The sequence below is a fragment of the Somniosus microcephalus genome, chromosome 8, assembly GCF_052327205.1.
Source record: "Somniosus microcephalus isolate GS21.2 chromosome 8, FLI_Smic_1.0, whole genome shotgun sequence".
NCBI lineage: Eukaryota > Metazoa > Chordata > Chondrichthyes > Squaliformes > Somniosidae > Somniosus > Somniosus microcephalus.
Genome location: NC_140994.1, coordinates 61,998,937 through 62,024,426, shown reverse-complemented (window position 1 = coordinate 62,024,426; position 25,490 = coordinate 61,998,937). Strand labels below are relative to the sequence as shown.

At 42.8% G+C, this 25,490-nt stretch overlaps 1 protein-coding gene across 1 annotated transcript in view; it reads left to right on the top strand.

Moving 5' to 3' along the window:
- The first annotated feature begins 17,945 nt into the window (after positions 1-17,945).
- Positions 17,946-25,490, top strand: part of LOC147113559 (myoferlin-like) — a 246,066-nt gene continuing 238,521 nt past the window's right edge. The window contains exons 1-3 of the mRNA XM_085996135.1: positions 17,946-18,145; positions 23,862-23,917; positions 24,375-24,466. Coding sequence (XP_085852261.1) covers positions 18,058-18,145; positions 23,862-23,917; positions 24,375-24,466 — 236 coding nt within the window. The 5' untranslated portion in view covers positions 17,946-18,057. The remainder of the gene's footprint in view (positions 18,146-23,861; positions 23,918-24,374; positions 24,467-25,490) is intronic.

Below are 25,490 nucleotides of genomic sequence, written 5' to 3'. Positions count from 1 at the left end.
TGTGAGAGAGAAACAAAAGGAAAGGGGGGGGGAGGAAAGGAGTGGAAAAATATAAGTAAAAATGAAATAGGGGCCGAGGTTATGATCTGAAATTGTTGAACTCGATATTGAGACCGGAAGGCTGCAGAGTGCCTAATCGGAAGATGAGGTGCTGTTCCTCGAGTTTACGTTGAGCTTCCGTGGAACAGTACAAGAGGCCAAGGACGGTGAGGTCCGAGTGGGAATGGAGCGGTAAATTGAAATGACAGGCGACCGGAAGCTCGGGGTCACCCTTACGGACTGAACGGAGGTGTTCCGCAAAGCGGTCACCCAATCTGCGTTTGGTCTCCCCAATGTAGAGGAGACCGCATCGTGAGCAGCGAATACAGTATTGCGAGAAGTACAAGTAAATCGCTGTTTCACCTGGAAGGGGTGTTTGGGGCCCTGGACAGTGGGGAGGGGGGAGGTATAGGGGCAGGTGTTACACCTCCTCCGCTTGCACGGGAAGGTGCCAGGCGAAGGGGAAGGGCTGTTTGGGGTGATAGAGGAGTGGACTAGGGTGTCTCGGAGAGAGCGGTCCCTGCGGAATGCTGAAAGGGGAGGGGAGGGGAAGATACGTTTGGTGGTGGGATCACTTTGGAGGTAGCGGAAATGCCGGAGGATGATCCGTTGAATGTGGAGGCTGGTGGGGTGAAAGGTGAGGACAAGGGGAACCCTATCGTGGTTCCGGGAGGGAGGGGCAGGGGTGAGGGCAGAGGTGCGGGAGATAGAACTGACACGGTCGAGGGCAGTGTCCACCACGGTAGAGGGGAATCCTCGGTTGCGGAAAAAGGAAGACATGTCTGAAGCACTGGTGTGGAAGGTGGCATCGTCGGAGCAGATACGGCGGAGGCGGAGAAACTGGGAGAATGGAATAGAGTCCTTACAGGAAGCGGGGTGGGAGGAAGTGTAGTCCAGGTAGCTGTGGGAGTCAGTGGGCTTGTAGTAAATATTGGTCGATAACCTATCCCCAGAGATGGAGACGGAGAAGTCGAGGAAGGGAAGGGAAGAGTCAGAGATGGACCATGTGAAGGTGAGGGAAGGGTGGAAATTGGAGGCAAAGTGAATGAAATTGTCAAGTTCGGGGCGAGAGCAGGAAACGGCACCGATACAGTCATCAATGTATCGGAAAAAGAGGTGAGGGAGGGGACCCGAGTAGGACTGGAACAAAGATTGTTCCACATAGCCCACGAAAAGGCAGGCATAGCTAGGACCCATGCGGGTACCCATGGCAATGCCTTTGATTTGGAAGAAATGAGTGGAGTTAAAGGAGAAGTTGTTCAATGTGAGAACAAGTTCAGCCAGGTGGAGGAGGGTCGTGGTGGATGGGGACTGGTCGGGCCTCTGTTCAAGGAAGAAGCGGAGTGCCCTCAGGCCATCCTGGTTCAATAAGATCACCTCTCATTCTCTTAAACTCCAATGAGTATAGGCCCAACCTGCTCAACCTTTCCTCATAAGACAACCCTTCCATCCCAGGAATCAACATAGTGAACCTTCTCTGAACTGCCTCCAATGCAAGTATATCCCTCCTTAAATAAGGGGACCAAAACTGTACGCAGTACTCTAGGTGTGGTCTCACCAATGCACTGTACAGTTGTAGCAAGACTTTCCTACTTTTATACTCTATCCCCCCTTGAAATAAAGGCCAACATTCCATTTGCCTTCCTAATTATTGCTGCACCTGCATGTTAACTTTTTATATTTCATGTACGAGGACACCCAAATCCCTCTGTACTGCCAAATTCTGTAGTCTTTCTCCATTTAAATTTTTTTTTCTATTCTTCGTACCAAAGTGGATAATTTCACATTTTCCCACATTATACTCCATCTGCCAAATTCTTGCCCACTCACTTAACCTATCTATATCCCTTTGCAGACTCAATGGGCTGGATTTTCTCAATGGGGAGCTTTGGAGGTGGGACTCCCACTTTTTGGGTTGTAGTCCCGCCTCCATCGACTTGTGGCCAACCCACGCTATTTTCCCTTGATTGACCTTGTTAAGCCCGCCCAGTGGGCTCAGCAGGCCAATTAAGGGACACCTGGTTACTGGTGACGTCAGCGATTGACATTTCATCTGTCAAGAGCTTTGGACAGATGAAAAATCAGAGCGTCAGCGGGAGAAATCTCAGTGGGAATCGCGGAGCGGTGACTATAAAAGGCCCCAGAGGCTCAGGTAGGCCTCAGTGCGTCAGCGGGAGAAATCTCGGCGGGAATCGCGGAGCGGCGACTATAAAAGGCCCCAGAGACCAGGTAGGCCTCAGAGCGTCAGCAGGAGAAATCTCGGCGGGAATCGTGGAGCGGCGACTATAAAAAGGCCCCAGAGGCTCAGGTAGGCCTCAGTGCGTCAGCGGGAGAAATCTCGGCGGGAATCGCGGAGCGGCGACTATAAAAAGGCCCCAGAGACCAGGTAGGCCTCAGAGCGTCAGCGGCGGCGGGAATCTCGGAGCGGCGATGATATAAAAAGGCCCCAGAGACCAGGTAGGCCTCACAGCGGCGGCGGCAGGAGAAATCTCGGAGTGGCGGTGATATAAAAAGGCCCCGGAGACCAGGTAGGCCTCAGAGCGTCAGCGGCGGCGGCGGGAGGAATCTCGGAGTGGCGGTGATATAAAAAGGCCCCAGAGACCAGGTAGGGCTCAGAGCATCAGCGGCGGCGGCGGGAGGAATCTCAGAGTGGCGGTGATATAAAAAGGCCCCAGAGACCAGGTAGGCCTCAGAGCATCAGCGGCGGCGGCGGGAGGAATCTCGGAGTGGCGGTGATATAAAAAGGCCCCAGAGACCAGGTAGGCCTCACAGCGGCGGCGGCGGGAGGAATCGCGGAGCGGCGGTGATATAAAAAGGCCCCAGAGACCAGGTAGGCCTCAGTGTCAGCGGCGGCGGCGGGAGGAATCTCGGAGTGGCGGTGATATAAAAAGGCCCCAGAGACCAGGTAGATTTACTAATCTCCAATCTCGGAGAGGGAGAGAAGTAAAAAGTAATCGAAGTGTGACATCACCAGAAAGCAGGTCAGTGATTGGTTGGTGAGTATTTCTCTCTTTATAAACTTTAACTCTGTGGTTTATAGTTTCTAAAGTCACTGTGGTGTAGCGGGGACTGTTTATAAACCAGGGCCCTTACATATACTATTTACCTGTAGTGTAATTGGTGGGATTGATTTGATTTAATATAATTGCAATTAATTAAAGGGTAAGTCATGGCAGGAGAGCCCGGTGCCATGGTATGCTCCTCCTGCGCTATGTGGGAACTCAGGGTCACTTCCTGTGTCCCTGACAACTATGTGTGCAGGAAGTGTGTTCAGCTGCAGCTACTGGCAGACCACATTGCGGCGCTGGAGCTGCGATTGGATTCACACTGGACCAGTCGCGAGGCTGAGGACGTCGTGAATAGCACGTTTGATCAGTTGGTCACACCGCAGGCAAAGGTTGGACAGGCAGAAAGGGAATGGGTGACCAACAGACAGAGTACTAGGCACAGGCAGGTAGTGCAGGGGTCCCCTGTGGACATCCCCCTCTCAAACAGATACACCACTTTGAGTACTGTTGGGGGGGATGGCTTACCAGAGGAAGGCAGCAGCAACCAACTTCCTGGCAACAGGGGTGGCTCTGCTGCACAGGACGGGAGGAAAAAGAGGGGTAGAGCTATAGTAATAGGGGATTCAATTGTAAGGGGAATAGATATGCATTTCTGCGGCCGCAAACGAGACTCCAGGATGGTGTGTTGCCTCCCTGGTGCAAGGGTCAAGGATATCTCAGAGCGGCTGCAGAACATCTCGGAAGGGGAGGGTGAACAGCCAGTTGTCGTGGTACCAACGATATAGGTAAAAAGCGGGATGAGGTCCTAAAAGCGGAATATAGGGAGGTAGGAGGTAAATTAAAAAATAGGACCTCAAAGGTAGTAATCTCAGGATAGCTACCAGTGCCACGTGCTGGTCAGAGTAGAAATAGAAGGATATTTCAGATGAATACGTGGCTAGAGGAATGGTGCAATGGGGAGGGATTCAAATTCCTGGGACATTGGAACCGGTTCTGGGGGAGGTGGAACCAGTTCAAACCGGACGGTTTGCACCTCGGCAGGGCCGGGACCGATGTCCTGGGGGGAGTGTTTGCTAGTGCTCTCGGGGAGGGTTGAAACTAAAATGGCAGGGGGTTAGGAACCTGAGCAAGGGGACAGAGGAAAGGGAAACAAGGATAAAAGCAAAAGATAGGAAGGAGAAAAACAAAAGTGGCAGTCAGAGAAATCAACGGTTTAAATCAAACATGGCCACAGTAAATAATAATTCTAATAGGTCTAAGAGCGTTAAAAAAACAAGCCTGAAGGCTTTGTGTCTTAATGCGAGGAGCATTCGTAATAAGGTGGATGAATTAGCTGTGCAAATAGAGGTAAATGAATATGATTTGATTGGGATTACGGAAACATGGCTCCAGGGTGGCCAAGGCTGGGAGCTCAACATCCAGGGGTATTCAATATTCAGGAAAGATAGGCAAAAAGGAAAGGGAGGTGGGGTACCATTGCTGGTTAAAGAAGGGATTAACACAATTGTAAGGAAAGATATTAGCTCTGATGATGTGCAATCTGTATGGGTAGAACTAAGAAATACCAAGGGGCAGAAAACGTTAGTGGGAGTGGTATATAGACCTCCAAACAGTAATGCGGAGGTTGGGGATGGCATTAAAAGGGAAATTAGAGAAGCGTGCAATAAGGGCACAGCAGTCATCATGGGTGACTTTAATCTACACATAGATTGGGCTAACCAAATTAGTAACAATACTGTGGAGGAGGAATTCCTGGAGTGTTTAAGGGATGGTTTCCTGGACCAATATGTCGAGGAACCAACCAGAGATCAGGCCATCTTAGACTAGGTATTATGTAATGAGAAAGGATTAATTAGCAATCTTGTTGTACGAGGCCCCTTGGGTCAGAGCGATCATAATATGATCGAATTCTTCATTAAGATGGAGAAGGAAGTAGACGACTCAGAGACTAGGGTCCTAAATTTAAATAAAGGAAACTACAATGGTCTGAGGCGCAAGTTGGGTAGGATTGATTGGGGAATGTCACTCAAAGGGTTGATGGTGGATAGGCAATGGCAAACATTCAAAGACCGCATGGATGAACTACAGAATTTGTTCATCCCAGCTTGGCATAAAAATAAAACAAAAAAGGTGACTCAACCGTGGCTAACAAGGGAAATTAGGGATAGCATAAGATCCAAGGAGAGGACATATAAATTGGCCAGAAAAAGCAGTAAACCTGAGGATTGGGAGCAGTTTAGGATTCAACAAAGGCGGACAAAGGGATTAATTAAGAAAGGGAAAATAGAATATGAGAGTAAGCTTGCAGGGAACATAAAAACTGACTGTAAAAGCTTTTATAGATATGTGAAGAGAACAAGATTGGTGAAGTCAAGCGTAGGTCCCTTGCAGTCAGAATCAGGGGAATTTATAATGGGGAACAAAGAAATGGCAGACCAATTAAATACATATTTTGGTTCTGTCTTCACAAAGGAGGACACAAATAACCTCCCAGAGATGTCGGGGAACATAGGGTCTGATGAAAGGGAGGAACTGAAAGAAATCAATATTTGTAGGGAAATGGTGTTAATGAAATTGATGGGATTGAAGGCCAATAAATCCCCAGGGCCTGATAATCTACATCCTAGTGTACTTAAGGAAGTGGCCCTAGAAATAGTTGATGCTTTGCTGATCGTCTTCCAGCATTCGATGGAATCTGGAACAGTACCCATGGATTGGAGGGTAGCTAATGTTACCCCACTATTCAAAAAAGGTGGCAGAGAGAAAATGGAGAATTATACACCGGTAAGCCTGACATCGGTAGTGGGGAAAATGCTAGAGTCCATTATAAAAGATGTAACAGCAGAGCACTTGGAAAACAATGACAGGATCGGACAAAGTCAGCATGGATTTACAAAAGGTAAATCGTGCTTGACTAATCTACTGGAATTTTTTGAGGATGTAACTGGTAAAATAGGTAAGGGAGAACCAGTGGATGTGATGTATTTGGACTTTCAGAAGGCTTTCGATAAGGTCCCGCATAAGAGATTAGCGTGTAAAGTTAAGGCACATGGGACTGGGGGCAAGGTATTGACTTGGATAGAGAACTGGTTGGCAGACAGAAAGCAAAGAGTTGGAATAAATGGGTCTTTTTCCGAGTGGCAGGTGTAGTGTATGTGCCTTTAAGAGCCCCCTGTGTACTGTAATGCCGGTAATGGCCACTCGGGCTATATAAGCCTGTATATTGTGTTGTATCAGTTAGTTCACCTCCAGATTTTGTTCAGTAAACACCTGTGAAACCAACTCCTGCCTTCAGTGTCTCTATTAACACACGGACACAACAGCAGGCAGTGACTAGTGGGGTACCGCAGGGATCGGTCCTTGGGCCCCAGCTATTCACAATATATATTTATGATCTAGACGAGGGAACTAGATGTAATATCTCCAAATTTGCAGATGACACAAAGCTGGGTGGGCGTGTGTGCTGTGAGGAGAATGCCGAGAAACTCCAGGATGATTTGGACAGGTTGGGTGATTGGGCAAAAGCATGGCAGATGCAATATAACGTGGATAAATGTGAGGTTATCCACTTTTGTAGCAAAAACAGGAAGGCAGATTATTATCTGAATGGCAATAGATTGGGAGAAGGGGAAGTGCAACGAGACCTGGGTGTCCTTGTGCACCAGTCGCTGAAGGTAAGCATGCAGGTGCAGCAGGCGGTTAAGAAGGCAAATGGCATGTTGGCCTTCGTAGCGAGAGGGTTTGAGTACAGGAACAAGGATGTCTTGCTGCAGTTGTACAGGGCCTTGGTGAGACCACATCTTAAGTATTTTGTGCAGTTTTGGTCGCCTTATCTGAGGAAGGATGTTCTTGCCATGGAAGGAGTTCAGCGAAGATTCACCAGGCTGATACCTGGGATGGCAGGAATGACTTATGAGGAGAGATTGGGTCGATTGGGCTTGAACTCGCTGGAGTTTAGAAGAATGAGAGGGGATCTCATTGAAACTTATAAAATTCTGACAGGACTGGACAGACTAGATGCAGGAAGGATGTTCCCGATGGTCGGGGACTCCAGAACCAGGGGTCACAGTCTAAGGATAAGGGGTAAGCCATTTAGGACAGAAATGAGGAGGAATTTCTTCACCCAGAGAGTGGTGAACCTGTGGAGTTCTCTACCACAGAAGGCAGTGGAGGCCAATACATTAAATATATTCAAGAAGGAGTTGGATATATTTTTTAAGGCTAAAGGGATCAAGGGGTATGGGGAGAAAGCAGGGACCGGGTACTGAATTTGGATGATCAGCCATGATCGCATTGAATGGCGGAGCAGGCTTGAGGGGCCGAATGGCCTACTCCTGCTCCTATCTTCTATGTTTCTATGTTTCTATGTTCAGCGTTTGACAGCTCTGTGAAGCAGTCAAACACGGACAATCTGTCTTCTAACTTGAGTCCTTCTACTCAGACTCAGTTAGAGAGCTCTCCAGACCAGAAAGCAGAGGCTGCAGCTTTTGACAGTTCAGCGGCCATTCTGCTTTCTGTGCCGGTGAACTGAGGGACTCCCGAGAACTGAAAGGAGGAAGCCTGCAGGAGAAAGTAAAGGTAAGTAAAACTTATCAAAACACTTTACACTTACCTCACACACTTACCTCTGCATACATGCACCCATCACTCACCTGCACAACGGACATCTCGACCCCTCCAACCCCTTCAGACCGACGGTCCACCTCGCTAACTTGGCGTGGTTCGGAGCCATCGGGAAGCCCACACTTCAGGGCTAAAAATAGGGATTAGACCAAAAACTGCCTGGTAACTACCTGTTAACAGGCAGTTAATTGGCACTAATCCCCTTCCTGCCTCGGGGAGGCAGCGCCCAGCACAGGTCAGATACCCGCCTCCTGGGACATTGGCACGGAGGCTGGTTGGGGGCAAGATAGATTCCTGCCCCCCGATTCTGCAGTTTTCCCACCACTCCCGCCTCCAAACCCGCCTCCTCGGGGCTTGGAAATTCGAGTCCTTTATGTCCTCCTCACAACTTGCTTTCCCACCTATAAGAACATAAGAAATAAGAGCAGGAGTAGGCCATACGGCCCCTCGAGCCTGCTTCGCCATTCAATAAGATCATGGCTGATCATCAACCTCAACTCCACTTTCCTGCCTGATCTCCTTGATTCCCCTGGAGTCCAAAAATCTATCTATCTCAGCCTTGAATATACTCAAAGACTCAGCATGCACAACCCTCTGGGGCAGAGGATTCCAAAGATTCACAACCCTCTGAGTGAAGAAATTCCTCCTCATCTCAGTCTTAAATGGCCTACCCCTTATCCTGAGACTATGCCCCCTAGTTCTAGGCACTCCTGCCAGGGGAAACAACCTCTCAGCATCTACCCTGTTAATCCCCTTCAGAATCTTGTATGTTTCAATGCGATCACCTCTCATTCTTCTAAACTCCAGAGAGTATAGGCCCAGTCTACGCAATCTCTCATCATAGGACAGCACTCTCATCCCAGGGATCAATCTAGTGAACCTTCGTTGCACTGCCTCCAAGGCAGATATATCCTTCCTTAGATAAGGCGACCAAAACTGTGCACAGTATTCCAGGTGTGGCCTCACCAAGGCCCTGTACAATTGTAGCAAGACTTCCTTACTCTTATACTCCAACCCCCTTGCAATAAAGGCCAACATGTTATTTGCCTTACTTATTGCTTGCTGAACCTACATACTAGCTTTCTGTGTTTCTTGCACGAGGACACCCAAATCTCTCTGAACAACAACACTATCTTTGTATCGTCCACAAATTTGGCTACAATACACTCGCTTCCTTCATCCAAGTCATTAATATAGATTGAAAATAGTTGCGGCCCCAGCACTGATCCCTGTGGCACCCCACTAGTTACAGATTGCCATCCTGAAAATGACCCATTTATCCCAACTTTCTGTTTTCTGTTAGTTAGCCAATCCTCTATCCAATCTAATATATTACCCCCAACATCATGAGCACTTATCTTATGCAATAACCTTTTATGTGGCACCTTGTCGAATGGCTTTTGGAAATCCAAATACACTACATCTACTGGTTCCCTTTTATCCACCCTGCTCGTTACCTCCTCAAAGAACTCTAATAGATTTGTCAAACACAATTTCCCTTTCATAAAACCATGTTGACTCTGTTTGATTGTATTATGATTTTCTAAATGCTCTGCTACCACTTCCTTAATAATGGATTTGAACATTTTGCCAATGACAGATGTTAGGCTAACTGGCCTATAGTTTCCTGCTTTCTGTCTCCCTCCTTTTTTGAATAAGGGCGTTACATTTGCAGTTTTCCAATCCGCTGGGACTTTACCAGATTCAAGGAAATTTTGGAAGATTACAACCAATGCATCCACGATCTCTGTAGTCACTTCTTTTAAGACCCGAGGATGCAGGTCATCAGGTCATGGGGACTTGTCAGCCTTTAGACCCATAAGTTTGCCTAGCATTTTTTCTCTAGTGATGGTGATTGTTTTAAGTTCCCCCTTCCTTTTTCCCCTTGATTTTCTATTACTGGGATGTTTTTTGTGTTCTCTACTGTGAAGACAGGTACAAAATATTTGTTCAATGCTTCTGCCATTTCCTTTTTTCCCATTATTATTTCCCCAGTCTCGTCCTCTGAGGGACCAATGTTTACTTTAGCTATTCTCTTCCTTTTTATATACTTGTACAAGTTCTTACTGTCAGTTTTTATATTTCTTGCTGGTTTACTCTCATAAGCTATTTTCTTCCTCTTTATTATTTGTTTTAGTCATCCTTTGCTGGTTTCTAAAACTTTCCCAATCTTCTGGCCTACCACTAATCTTTGCAACACTGTATGCCTTTTCTTTCAATTTGATTGCAATAGTGCAACATTACAACAGTGACTCCACTTCAAAAGTTGGCTGTAAAGCGCTTTGAGACGTCCGGTGGTCGTGAAAGGCGCTATATAAATGCAAGTCTTTCTATTCTTTCTTTCTGATACCATCCTTAACTTCCTTGGTTAGCCATCATTGGTTCATCCTTCTCTTTGAATCTTTCTTTCTCACTGAAATATATCTTTGTTGAGAGTCATGAAATATCTCTTTAAATGTCTGCCGCTGCTTTTCTACCGTCTTACCTTCTAATGTATTTTCCCAGTCCACTTTAGCCAACTCTCTCCTCATACCTTTATAATTGCCTTTATTTAAGTTTAATACTCTAGTTTCAGACCCAAGTTTCTCACCTTCAAACTGAATGTGGTATTCTATCATGTTATGATCACTCTTACCTAGAGGAACCTTTACTATGAGTTCATTAATTAATCCTGTTTCATTACACATTACCAGATCTAAAATAGCCTATTCCCTAGTCAGTTCCACAATGTATTGTTCCACAAAACTGTCCCGAATACACTCTATGAACTCATCCTCAAGGCTGCTTTTGCCAATTTGATTTGTCCAATCTATATGAAGATTACGATCACCCACGATTTTCACAGTACCTTTCTTACAAGCCCCCATTATTTCTTGATTTATACTCTGTCCTATAGTGTAGCTACTGTTAGGGGGCATATAGACTTCTCCCACCAGTGCCTTCTTTCCCTTACTATTTCTTACCTCCACCCAAATTGATTCTACATCTGGAACTTATGAGCCAAGATAATTTCTCACTGTTGTACTGATCTCTTCCTTTATTAACAGAGCTACCCCACTTCCTTTTCCTTTCTGTCTATCCTTCCAAAATTTCAAATACCCCTGAATATTCAGTTCCCAGTGTAAGGGGTGGTGTGTGGGTTGTTTGTCAGCTTCACTTCTGACTCCTTTGAGTAGTTCGAATCGCACCCACTCCCTTTTGATCTAGACTTTGGGCTTATTTGGGCGTTGTAATAAACTTGCAACAGACACCTGGGTTAGTCAAAAGAATTAAGATCTTTATTTTGAGACAGGAAAATATACAATACAATAAAACTTATACTTTAAAAGGGTGGGGAACACTCGGAATAAGCAAGGGAGAATTACAATACACAAAATCCCTTAACCTCCCAACCCCACTACACTAGCTAGGCTGGAATCCAGAGGACCAGGTAATGCTCACCAAAACGACTTTCTTGACAGACTGTAGAGGTTCACGATTTCGGGGTTCTCTTTAGTTGAGGCGGTTGGGGCCTGCCATACCTCGGACGTGGTAGAAGACTGCACTTGCATTGGGTCTTCAGTTTGGGTTTGTCCGCTGATGCGGTTAGTCGTGCTGATGGATCTATCAGGTGAGTACCCGATTTTCTTTGGTTGGGGCTAGTTTTACGGTCTTTTGTGTCCAAATCTTACCCAGGGGTAAGTCAGACTAGCCTGTAGAGTGGAAACAAGTCTTTGGTTCGTGAGTTTTTCAGCGGTTGGTTTCTTGTTGGTCGTGGTGGCCCAATATTACCTGGTTGGTGGTAATATTGGCGGTTGTTGGTTTCTGTAGGCCTTTGGTTGCCGCGATCTCTGTTTCTTCTTTCTTCCTTCAAGTCTCCAATGATGATCTCTCTCTTGAGCTGGTTGGCTGAACTTGAACTGACTCAAACCGAACTCGAACTGTTGATAGACCGGTGATGAACTGAACTGTTTGAACTGAAAAGGCAGGCCTCAATTATACTAATTTGGGGCTTGGCTTATCTGACCGCCAAATCTCGGATTTCTTTGTTAAATTTGGTGGGCTCGTTATTTTTAATGTGTTTCAAAACTTTAACGAGCTTCGGGAATGGCCCATCCAAACTTAATGAGTTTAGGGGATGGCTCATCTAAACTTAATCAGCCTTTAACTGATTTTGGGATTGCCTTGAAACCAGTTTAAAAATGCAAAACGTCTGTCAATCTTTTTCATTGGTTTTGGACTGTGGTTTGTTTGTTGTATCCTGTAGGGCTAATGTTCCTTCCTTTGTGTTGCTGGGGACATGTCCTGTTTATTCAGTACCTGGCTCTGCAAATTCTTGGCGGGAAACAGGTTTCATTGTCCTTATGTAAAACTGGGGTGGCCCAGGACATTCCTAGACAGTCCAATATCCAAACTCGGGGGCCCACCCCACCTCTCCTTTGTCCCAGCCTTTTGCAAGCCTGAACATGTCTTTTTAAACCAGCCAAAATCTTCCTGGGATTTTTATTTTAAATCCCTTTTGCCCAATAACTCCTTAAAACAGTCCAAAATCTCTTCTTTCTTACACTTAGGAAAACTGTGTAATTTAACTCTTTGATATTCTTCTGTTAGGCCCAACCATACAATTATCCTTTTTACAGATTTCTTCTGTAATGTTCCAAAATCATTTTAAAATAATGCTTTCCATCTGTTCTGGGGTTGTGCAGAAATTTTCAAACCTTACACCAGCCTTAGTCACATTGCAACCACGTCTTTGTGATGGCTATTAGATCATACCCACTTATTTCTATTTGTGCCGTCAATTCATCTATCTTGTTACGAATGCTGCGTGCATTCAGATAAAGAGCCTTTAATTTTGTCTTTTTCTAATTTTTCCCTACTCTGAACTTATTTGCTGGTGCACTCTTATGTTTGTATGCTCTGTCTCTTCCTGTCACACTCTGGTTTTCATTGCCATATCGCTACCCTGCACTATTACCCTGTCCTTTATCTTTAACTTTCTAAATTTCCCCTCGCTTGAACCCTCCCCCCCCGCCCCTCCACTCTTTAATTTAAAGCCCTATCTACAGCCCTAGTTATTCGATTCGCCAGGACACTGGTCCCAGCATGGTTCAAGTGAAGGCCGTCCCAACGGAACAGCTCCCTCTTTCCCCAGTACTGGTGCCAGTGCCCCATGAATCAAAACCCATTTCTCCCACACCAATCCTCGATCCATGCATTCAACTCGCTGATCTTATTGACCCGATGCCAATTTGCTCGTGGCTCAGGTAGTAATCCAGAGATTATTACCTTTGTGGTTCTGCTTTTTAATTCAGACCCTAGCTGCTCATACTCCCTCAGCAGAACCTCTTTCTTAGTCTTACCTATGTCATTGGTTCCTACGTGGACCATGACAACTGAATCCTTCCCCTTCCACTCCAAGTTCCTCTCCAGCCCCGAGGAGATGTCCTTAACCCCGGCAGGCAACACAGCCCTCGGCTGCAGAGAACAGTATCTATCCCCCTAACTATACTGTCTCCTACCACGATGACATTCCTTTTTACACCCCCCACTTGAATGGCCCCCTGTACCACGGTGCCGTGGTCAGTTTGCTCATCCTCCCTGCAGTCCCTGCTCTTGTCCACACAGGTTGCAAGAACCTCGTAACTGCTGGACAAGTGCAAGGGCTGAGACACCTCCAATGCTACCTCCTGCATCCCCATACCTGCCTCACTCGTAGTCACACAGTCCTGTCCCTGACCATGGGCCAAATCTGAAGTATTTAACCTAAGGGGTGTGATTGCCTCCTGGAACAAAGTGTCCAGGTAACTTTATCCTTCCCTGATGTATCGCAGTGTCTGCAGCTTGGACTCCAGCTCATCAACTCTGAGCCAAAGTTTCTTGAGCTGCAGACACTTACTGCAGATGTGGTCACTCTGGATCACACTGGTGTCCACCAGCTCCCACATGTTACAGCTGCAACACATCACCTGCCTTGCCATCTCCATTGTATTTTATTTAATTAATTACGTCAATATCAATCAATTGTCCATTTATAGTTTTTAATCTAGGTAAACTAGGTTATAAAAGCAAAATACTGCGGATACTGGAAATCTGAAATAAAAACAGAAAATGCTGGAAATACTCAGCAGGTGTGGAGAGAGAAACAGAGTTAACGTTTCAGGTCGATGACCTTTCATCAGAACTGGAAACAGTTAGAGATGTAACAGGTTTTAAGCAAGTGCAGGGGCAGGGAAAGGGAAGGGGAGGAAAGAACAAAAGGGACAGTCTGTGATAAGGTGGAAGGCAGAAGAGATTAAATGACAAAAGGGATGATGTGAAAGGTGAAAGGGGGTGGTAATGGGACAAGTAAAGAAACAAAAGATGGGTCTAGAGGAGGTGTAAATGGGAATAACAGAATCATCGACCTGATCATCGACCTGAAACGTTAACTCTGTTTCTCTCTCCACAGATGCTGCCTGACCTGCTGAGTATTTCCAGCATTTTCTGTTTTTTATTTCAGATTTCCAGTTTCTGCAGTATTGTATAACTTGGAACTTGCTTAATTCAGTTTCATTTGTCAGAAACCTAAAATGCATCTAACTTGCCAAAATATTTTGCATTAGCAATGTATGAAATAATTTTATCATGAATTGAAAGTCCTATTAATATCCCTGTTTAGCTCCCTGGATCAAAACAACTAGTCAACTTACTATGCTTTTATCAACAATTACTGATGATTTCACCTATTCTGATGGTTTATCTATTTTCTTAATGGTTTCCACGTTCCCCCATTCTATCATGCTCCCTTTTTATTTTTGAACTTCAGAGCTGCAATGCGATGTGTCTGCTTGTGTGCATTACTGGGGTAACTTGTTCACAGATTTTTTATTCTTCTCAAAGTGCTTGCTATCCCAGTTCACTTTGAGTCTTTACAGTGAGTACGCTTTTCACTAAGTTTTCACTAGATCAATTTCCTCACTAGCATTCAGACCTAAAATTGATTGTACAACTTTTGACATTACTAGAAATGGTGTCCTTATACTGTGAACCACATTCCTATGTCTGCACCAAGTAACCTGTCACTTTAATCATATTTCCTCCAATTTACGTCTGTGCAATAATCTCACTTGGATATGACATTCACTTGTGCTCCTGTTTCCATTTTAACTGGTACTGCTATTTCATTCATTACTAATGGTAGTACCCAATCATTCTCATTTACTTGATTTGTATCTACTACTGTTGGGTGAAAATAAATTCACATCTAATCTGTGGTAAAGTAAAAGGTGCAGTTTATTGAAAACAGAGCTCTGGGAGAAGCGTCTCAGACCCCGCGGTCTGTGCGAGCACCTTCTCCCCGACCAACAAAATTCTCAAGCTTATATACAGTACAAGACTGGAGCACATCGATAGCCTTGATTACATTACTTATTCCTTGGCCAGTCTGGCTTCGTGGCAACAGCCGCCCCCCTCCCCAATTATATTCCTTCAAAAACAACCTAATTATAACTTTACATCGTTAGCTAAGCCCCTTCTTTTAGTTCTGTCTTTTATCTAAGTTTGTCCAGTTATCTGGACAGCAGGGTCCTTTCTTACTTCATTGTGGCTTCGGCCGATCAGTGACTTGTGATTGGACATGACTCAAAGGTTAATCAGCTTCCCATATCTCCACATGCTTAATCACTTTTGTAGTTCAGTCCATTGTGTTTTTAAACTAGTCTCGACTGAAACTAGGTTGTCATGCTGTGTCGCTCGACTGCAACATTCAACTGGTTCAAATCCCAATCCTTCAACTACTTCTACATAAAATTCTTTATGTGATTTCTTGCATTGTGTGTATTTGATTTCATCTGTTATACAACTTGCAACATCTTGAATAGTGGTCCTTTTTGCTAATTTAATGCTTACTTTCTGAAAGGCTGAGAAATACTTTGGTCTATGCTGCATCCCACACTATCCATGTATTACCTCTTTTCTCTCCCCACTATCTTTGAAGGATCATGTTTCAGATCTCTCAATTGTTTCTTAATCTGCTTCTTCAGTACTGCGTAAATAGTTCTATTTTCCTCATTGCACAGCTCTTTGCCTTGTACTCTTATGGTTTCAATCTATACTACTATACTTAACATCAGGTCTTGTTCCTTAAGGAGCCTTTACCTTAGAGAATGATCTGGTATTTCACAAATTATTCAATTCCTCATTAGTCATTCTGTGAGTACCCAAAATTCACAAGTCTTTCTGAAAGTTCTAAATTCAGTTCCATACTGATCAATAGTTTCTCCTATGATCTGTGCAGATATGAAAAATGAGTGCTTTTCATATGCTGCATTTTATTTAGGGAAGCAGTATCTTTCAAACATATTTGTTATATCCAGCACCAGATTCTCTGTCCAATCTCTCCAGATTCTCTGCTTCCTTGAAGTTGGAATTATTATAAACATCTGGTGCTTTTTCCCCAATAATGAACCAAGTTGGGTGTCTTCATCTTTTCACTTTTACATTCTCAAATAGCTCAAACTTGCTATACACCTCTAGTTTCCAGCAAGACTTTTAGTCACCTGAAGGCAACATAGACATTGCAACTTCTTCATTTTACTCTCTTATTTTATTACATGATGCTTTTTATAGTTTGGACAAATTGTGAGGCATTGTGACAAAAAATATTTTGTCTAGTTTTAGCTTGTAGCAGTCCCTTTACTTCAGTCATAATACAAAAAACTTTAAAAACTAACTGCAGTCAAAACAATTGGATACAAATGTGAAGAATTATTCAGTTGTCTCTGAGGCTATAGACTTGAGAGAGGAATCACGTCAAATAATTCAAACATAAACAGTATTGTGTCATTAGTTCAGTTATGTGTCTGACTGGCAGCTCCTTTTGAATTCAGTAGGCAGTTAATCAAATCCATTACTGTTAATTAAATACTTAAGAGTGAATTGTTAGAATAGGTGAAATGGTTTGAAACTTTCAGAGCAAAAGATCAGGCAAGTTAGCTCCCAGAATTGGTAAGACAATTTAAAAAACTGCATATATAAAGGTTAACCGTAAAATAATAGCTTGGCATAGAGATTCCAAACATTATTTTCCTTCAAGGAGCGAGTTTAATATCCATTGCAAATATAATTACTAAGATTAATGTTGTTTATTTACTTGTTCATCCATTCCTCAATAATTTCACTTGATATTCACAGTCTGAAACAAAGTCTGATGGTGTGATGTTCTGCAGCTTTTCAAAGATGTGAGTAAGGTTCTGTGGGGGCACCAGATAGATCCAGTGGCCAAAAAGGTATTCAAGAAATGTGCTGTTATCGCAGGCATATTACTGAAACGTGCCTGGATATCAGGGCTGGTAAAGATATTTTCCAGGCTCCTGGGGTAAAAATAACTCACCTTGGAGAGTAACTTAAAATCCAGAAACTGTAGCATCTATGACAGAAGGGGCCAAAAAGACCAAAAACGTCACAGGCACCAATTATGAGCTTAATCAAAATAGGAAGTTCCCTGTGGCATTTGCCAATCCTACCAGTTATTGGTCTACACAAATGACATTGTAGTAAGTGAACCTCTATAAATTCTCATACTATGTCATTATAGTCGTTACAATAAATACCATGGGCAAATTATGTCTTGATGTTATTGGCTACAGTCACCGCCATTCATTCATATATGCCTCCCTTTGAGATTAAACAGCAAATGAGTGTGTGTGATCTGCAGAGCTGGAAGTGATAGGACTCTGCAGTAACCGTGATTTCATTGAATCAGTATTTTATCATTCTGTGGTTTTGTGCAGAAATGCGCTGATTTATGACCTGCTCAAAGTTCCTAATATGGATAGTCATGCTTAACTCTGGAATTCTGATAGACATCGTGCAGTTTTCTGACGCGGTCAACTATAGCCGTGATTTCCCTGTACATTTGAGGCGCAGTTGAAAACAAAGTCTAGTTGTGACCTGAACCCTAAACAAACGGCACAGTTTGACAGCAGCGGAATGGGACTAGTTCGAACTGACTGACCTTGCCACTAGTTATTGGACTACAGGCTGTGCGTTTACCAAAAAAACATCCACTCCTCATCTGTGACGCTTGAGCAAGTGAAGCAAAGCTTTTGCGCGAGGCGTGTCCATGAATTTTCCATTAGTTTTAAGAAGTTTCTTTTCACTTTTTGCGCTACGTGGCAATGGTTTTTGACGGCACAAGCTCTCTGCGCTGTTTTTCGGTGCTGGTGCTTGGGTAGGTGACGCAGGTATCGGCTTACAGGTGCGGTAACCAATCCGCCTCCAGCTCTCCATCTCCTATTAAAGCACTCATTCGGAACCATTGAATCATTTCCCCTCTCACCACCCGGGAGTCGGCAGATTTGCAAAAGATGTCAGGGTGAATGCAGTTGCTGTAAATATCTGTCTTTGTTGCTTGGGGGATGTCGAGATGCTTCGTTTAATTGTAGAGTCAGCCAGCAATCTTCCTGGCTCAAAATTTGGGACACCCGACCCAATAGCGGGGGTTACTTTTAAAGGTGAGTCTATTAAAATATAACCGAATTAAGCGCCAACAAGACAGAGAAACTAGCTGCACATCATAGAGCCAGAGAATGGTGGAGTAACACTGCTTCTGATTCTGTTAATACCGTTGCAAGTTGTTTCGTTTAATAAGAGAATGTTTTAATTGGTGATTATCAACGTTGCCGGTGCGCGCTCAAGTTTCTGCTCCTCCGCCCGAAGCTGTTTTCAGTTTAGCGGGCTGGATTTCTGTGCTTGAGATATGCCAGAAGAGAATAAGCGTCCTATTTAAACCCCCCCCCCCCCCCCCTTTTCTCACAAGTTGCCTTTTCCTAATTCAAGTGAAGGACTAAACTGAATTGACTTTTTGTTGCCTAAGGTGTGGTCGTTAGAATTTTTTTTTTTTGTTAATCGGAAAGTTAAGCTTGAAAAACAACTGCTCGAGTTCGTCCTTCCTACTCCTTTTTTGAGAATTGCTGCAGTTTAAGTCCGACATAACCTTGGAGATATCCGTTATAACTTATGCTGAAATGATTTCTACAACTTATAAACCTATATTTATTGCGTAAATTTCCAAAGCTTTTCGACCCTCATTGGGTTAATATAATTTCCACTTTGCCACTGCAGGAGGGCAGCGCACAAATGCAGTCCAACTTCCTCTAGTTAACTGGACATGGTTTTTAGTGTTCGCGTATCTAACCATAAAAGAAAGCCCCGGTATGCGGTGCATATTCAAACCATAAAAGAAAGCCCCGGTACAAGCATTTCCTTTCCCAGTTGGTGTCTTGAGTTGGTGTAAGTCTCTGGTATTTATTGTAGATCTAGCTATCCACAAACTTGTTCGGTTCTCACTTATTTTGTACACAAGCAGGAGTCCACCAGTATAAACAATCAAACAAAATAAACATCTATCCAATAGTATCGAAGACTAGGATTGTCTTTTTGCTGGGTGCTTTTTTTTTGGTGGAGGAACAAAGTGGAATTTTATTATTTAAATGATGAAATTGGCACCTTTGCTTGTTAACTTACTGAACTCTGATTTCTGGCCTGTGCTGATCTCCAGCTGGGGCGCTACAATTGGGTTCAGTGTCCCAGGTGCGGAAGAGAAAAATCAATTGGGTTCCTGCTCCTTTTGCTGTCTAGCAAGCCCCTGCTGGAATTGTCTGGTTAGGAGGTGGCTGATCACCCTCTCTTGATTTAACACTTACTGTCTTGGGTGTCACATGAATAATGACCACTTTTTGAAGAGTTACCAGAGAGGGTGGTGTGGGGCAGGGCCAGTGTCTACAACTTTACCCTACCAAAGAGTTGATGCCTTTGGAAGGGAAGAGAGAAAATTGACAAATATATATTAAGTGGAAAAACTTCCCAAGGGTCTTGTTTCAATTAAATGAAATGTACCCATGACTGTCGCACTTTCTGATGTCTGAGTTTTGGGAGTTGGTTATCTGTTTCTTCAGGGATGTTTGAGTGGCTGAGTATGACTCGCCCCTCCTAAAAGTTTAAGTACTCATGAGGACTTCAGATGTCTTGTAAAATTAAAATGCAATATCTTGAATAATAACCACTGCCTGTTTCCTTTTGGTGTTTCCCTTTACAATATTTACATTGTAATCTTGTGTAAACATACTTATGGTGTTAATAATTTCAAACTTTTCATGAAGCCTGTCCTATAACTCAACACTTGTAGAAAATAGTGTTGGGTTAGTGATTTTGAAAACATCCCAGTCATGGACATAATCCCTGGGGAAGAAATGTGTTCACTATTGCTTCCATTTCCCTCCCTTGTCCCCCCAAATGATTTGGTCCCCCTCTCCAAATCCCAGATTTGAACCTAATGTTTCCAGTCTCAGTATGTATCTACCCAGTACATTTCCTAATGTTCCTTTATCAGTTTGTAGCTGCAGCAGTTTTCAGTATTGTGAGTAACTTAGATTCAGAAGCACATCAGTGATCAGAGATGAAAGCTTGTCAACTGCAATATTTAAATGTTTGTAGTTAATTTCAATGGAACTGAATATCAGGCGGGGCATATAACAGGCAGCCCATTCAATACCGCCCAAGCCAAATTTCTACCCTTTTCTGTCTTCAAATATTTGGAAACTGGATGTATCTTTACAAGTAAACAAATCTAGCCCATTTACAGGGGTATTTGCTGAAACTAAATATTCAATTGATTTTTTAAAAAGCTAACTTTAATGTATATATGTGTTTGTCACGAGCATTTGCTTCCTCTTTGGATAAAAGACACTCGTTTCAATGCCACCATCATAAAAGGTCTGGGAGGGAATAAAACAGACTAAATTTTTGCAGCATTTATTATGTATGTGTCTCACTTTTAGTTCCAGAATCTGAGTAACCTGAAATACTATAGGTCTGGCCTGCTTAACTGAGCAGTATGATTTTTTTTTTCAGTGGCTTTTGTTTTGGATTAGGTATGGTTAGGCAGCCATTCCATTCCACCTGTGGTTCAGCATGTCACAACATTTAAGTGAGAACAGTTGAGATCATCAATTGAAGCAATAATTTATATGATTCAAATCCAACTCCTTTTTGATCAAACTTTTTTTGATAGAATAAATGTAACTTGGAAGGAGATGATTAATGTAAGAAAAGCATCTGTTGTGACTTGGGGCAGATTGTACTGCCTTCCAGCCTTTCCCCCAGCTAGGTTTGAATTTGGATCCTCAATGCACATCTTGTACCAATGTTATTCTTCAACCAGCCCCCCAAGTCACAGTAGATGCAAGAGCCAAAATGGATTTACCACAAGAACCTTTTTTGTGGAGATTTTTTTTAAACCAAACACTTAACAATTATCTGTGTATCATTAAACAAAGCTCCCTTTTACTTCCACACCATTGCCCTCTGTGCATATTGCAGATAATGCTGTCCTGCAATATACTTGCTATTTATTGCCAAACTGACTGGACGGTTGGCCACCCGTTAGTCAACAGTTGTCTCCCAAGTTTGTCAAGAGAATTCTGGTGTACACACTGAGACATTGTGTCCTGAGGTTCAGTTAGAATTCTTGATCATGCTATGGTTATTGAAAATTGCAGAATAGAAATGTAGGAGCAGGCCATTTGGCCCTTTGAGCCTGCTCCACTATTCAATATGACCATGGCTAATCCTCTATCAATACCATACCCCTTGATGCCTTTTGTGTCTAGAAATCTATCTATCTATCTCCTTCTTAAATCTATTCAGTGACTTGGTCTCCACAGCCTTCTGTGGTAGAGAATTCCACAGGTTCACCACCCTCCTGAGTGAAGAAATTTCTCATCTCAGTCCTAAATGTCCTACTCTGTATCCTGAACCTGTGATCCCTCATTGTAGACTCTTTCTTTCTCCCCCACCCCAAAGCCAGGGGAAACATCCTCCCTGCATCCAGTCTGTCTAGCCCTGTCAGAATTTTATACGTTTCAATGAGATCCCCTCTGATTCTTCTAAACTCTCGTGAATACAGGCCTAGTCGACACAATCTCTCATACGACAGCCCTGTCATCTCAGGAATCAGTCCGGTGAACCTTCGCTGCACTCCCTCTATGGCAAGTATATTCTTTCTTGGGTAAGGAGACCAAAACTGCACACAGTACTCCAAGTGTGGTCTCACCAAGGCCCTGTACAACTGTAGTAAGACATCCTTGCTCCTGTACTCAAATCCTCTTGCAATGAAGGCCAACATACCATTTGCCTTCCTAACTGTTTGCTGCACCTGCATGTTTGCTTTCAGTGACTGGTATACAAGGACACCCAGGTCTCTTTGTACATCAGCATTTCCCAATCTATCACCATTTAAATAATACTCTACCTTTCTGTTTTACCTACGTGGATAACTTCACATTTATCCACGTTGTACTGCATCTGCCATGTATTTGCCCACTCGCTCAACTTGTCTAAATCGCCTTGAAGCCTCTTTGCATCCTCCTCACAATCCCACCTAGTTTCGTGTCATCAGCAAACTTGGAAATATTACATTTTGTTCCCTTATCCAAATCATTGATATATATTGTGACTAGCTGGGGCCCAAGCACTGATCCCTCCGATACCCCACGAGTCACCGCCTGCCACCCTGAAAAAGACCCATTTATTCCTACTGTGTTTCCTGTCTGCTAACCAATTTTCAATCCATGCCAGTATATTACCCCCAATCCCATGTGCTTTAATTTTGCACATGAACCTCTTATGTGGGACTTTATCAAAGGCCTGCTGAAAATCCAAATACACCACATCCACTGGTTCTCCCTTATCTATTCTACCAGTTACATTCTCAAAAAACTCCAGTAGGTTTGTCAAACACAATTTCCCTTTCATATATCCATGTTGACTTTACCTAATCCCATTTATTTTCTAAGTGTCCTGTTGTCACATCCTTTATAATAGACTAGCACTTTCCCTACTACTGATGTTCGGCTAACCGGTCTGTAGTTCCCTGTTTTCTCTTTTTTTAAATAGTGGGGTTACATTTGCCACCCTCCAATCTGCAGGAACTGTTCCATAATCTATAGAATTTTGGAAGATGACAACCACTGCATCCACTGGCTACCTCCTGTTAGTACTCTAATATCATCTCTTGCCTTTAGTCTATGGTAAGTTACGAATAGTCCATTTGTATTTCACATAACCACAACATTATTGATAAATATAGAATCTGCAGGGAACACTGAACATTTTTATTTTTTAAAAATTCTGACTAATATGCACAGATTCAGAAGTAGTTTGTATACAAGTTGCCAAGCACAAGATAGAGTATAACTTAAAAAGAAAGGAAATGGAAAGAATCGAAATTGGAAATTCATGGCAGTGAAATGTAAAATTGCTTCTGCAAGTAAGTCACTAGAAAGAAGTTTCTTTGGAGATTCTGCAGATGTTAGCCTTTGTCTTTTTTGCTCAAATATGTCAGGTGATCTGTAGGGCTTTCTTGTGTCTGTTTCTTTGCGGCATCCTTTCATTTGTAATTTAGCTGTTCTTAAGTTCTCTTTCTGTAGTTGTGTACTTGCAATGGGACTATCCACAGGCATAAATCTACCCTTAAGTGGAGATCTTAGTGTATCCTGCAAGTCTACCCTGATACTGTAACAGTGAGATAACTATATATCTTATCTGAGGCTTCACAAATGAATAAGCAAACTGTACCTACTATTGGGAAATATTCAAGAATCACTAGAGAAAATGAGTACTGTAGCAGAGGGGTAGTAAGTTTTGCATTTAAATCAAATGTGTATAAATAAGCTGCAATTTGGTTCTAGTACAGTTCCTGGTCTAGTTGCAAAGATTTTCTTTTGCCATATCCAACATGTTCCATATGATTTTTAGAGAATTGGGTATCCTAGGAACTTTAACTACTTTGGCCAGGATCCCACTTGAGCAAGCTAAGAATGAATGAAACTATTTATACTTTGGCATATGAATGTGTTGATGCGTTCTTGTATACCGGGATGTGAAGTAAATATAGTAATTGGTATGCAAATGGACTTCCCTTTGGTCTGTTTCCAAAGTGCTAGTGTTCTGGGTGCAGAAGAAACTTTTTTTTTTGTGCTGTTTGTGGAAAGGGATACAAGAATGATCTGGGTAAGGTGGGAATATTGGAAGGCTGGTAAAGTTCAGACCTTTTAGGTCATCTCTTAAATATTAACTGTCTTGCTGTTCCATATCTGGAGCTCCTTAACATGCCTTGCTCTGCATTTAAGTAACTTGCCAATGTGACAGGTTTTTCAACTCTTCTTGCAGGTGAAAAGAAAAAAACCAAGTCAATTGACAATGAGTTGAACCCAGTGTGGAATGAGGTAAGATAGCACTTGGACCATAACTAACCTTACTTTATAAAAAAAAACCTCTTCACTCCACAATATATGTTACTAATATGATGAAGTTCTACATTGCTGGAGCTTTGTTCTAATTATGATGTCGTCTGGACATCTTGGTCTAGTGCCTTTTTTATAATAATGCTCCCATCAATCTGAATATGACTAGCAAAAATCATCCTCTGAAATGAATTTTACAAATAGATCTATTAATTACCCCCAAATTTTTGTCAGGATTAAGTGTTGATCAAATGTTCCCACATTTCTTGTTTTCCGATAATTATCTGCCCAGCAACTAACACTGAAGTTCACCACTTGCCTTTAAAACATTTCAATTACTCAGCATCTGTTAATATGAAGATCATCCTGAGTTTATTAAATAATTGACTTTATTAGGGATTAAAATTTGTTGACCATTGCCTTATTTCTCTGCCTGCAGAAAATTGAATTTGATTTGAAGGGAGAACCCCTAAATGCTTCCTCCACAATTATTGTTGTGGTTAAGGACTATGAGACAATCGGAAAAGACAAGTATGTATTTTAATGGTTAATTTAATGTTTTTTTGCTGCAATCCATTGTCCTCTAGTATTATGTTCTATCCTGAAAGACCTGTATCAGTGTTAATGCAACAATTGGTCAAAGTTTTACAATATTGTTTACTTGAAGTATTTTGTGTACCGTGGTGTTATTGATGTAGATTTTGTATAACGTATCGGAATGTCTCTTTCCACAAAGCAACTTTGGTAACCAGTTCATTTCAGTGGGCATGGTACTTGTATTCTTTGTTGTGCAGATTGGATTTTTCTATACAATACTGTCAGAATATTGCCTTTAACCAGCACAGTCAGATTATTAATTTTACAGTTGATTGACACCTGTCTTTCATCCTAAAAGATGGGGCATTTTAGAGCTGTCTTCCTTGTGGTCACTTGCCATGTTACAGTACCATAATCACCAGTCAGAAGATTCCATTTGAACTGCATGTGTGGTTTTTGCCAACTTTTAACCATTACCTCTTTGTGAGCTTGGATCACTTGGTTAACCTTCTTGCCTCAGAGTCCGGATTAAGTCCCACTCCAGGGTTTAAGTTTATGAAACTAGACTGATATGCCAGTATTGATGCATGGTCTGTGGAGTTGTATTTTTGGATAATGTATGAAACCAAGACCCTAGTTTTGTGATTCAAATGGGCATTTATAGATCCCATGTCACTATTTGAAGATGAGTAGAGAATTTTCCTGGTGTCCTGAATAACCACCTTCCTTGAAAAACACCACCAAAAACTGATTAACTAGTCATTCATCTCACTGTTTAGGGAACATTCCTTTGTGCAAAATGGCTGCTACATTCACCTACACAAGTGCATCCATTTATATTTGTAGTGCTTATGATACTCAGAGAGACTATTTTTTTCCTTTTTCCTTAAATGTCCTCTGACTTCCTGGCTTAGAACTGGTGAAATCCATCAAACTGAAATGAAAGTGCTGGTGTTAGTGACAATGGCATCTAAATTTGGGCCTAAGCCAATATGTTTCTAAGTTCGAGTCCAGTACT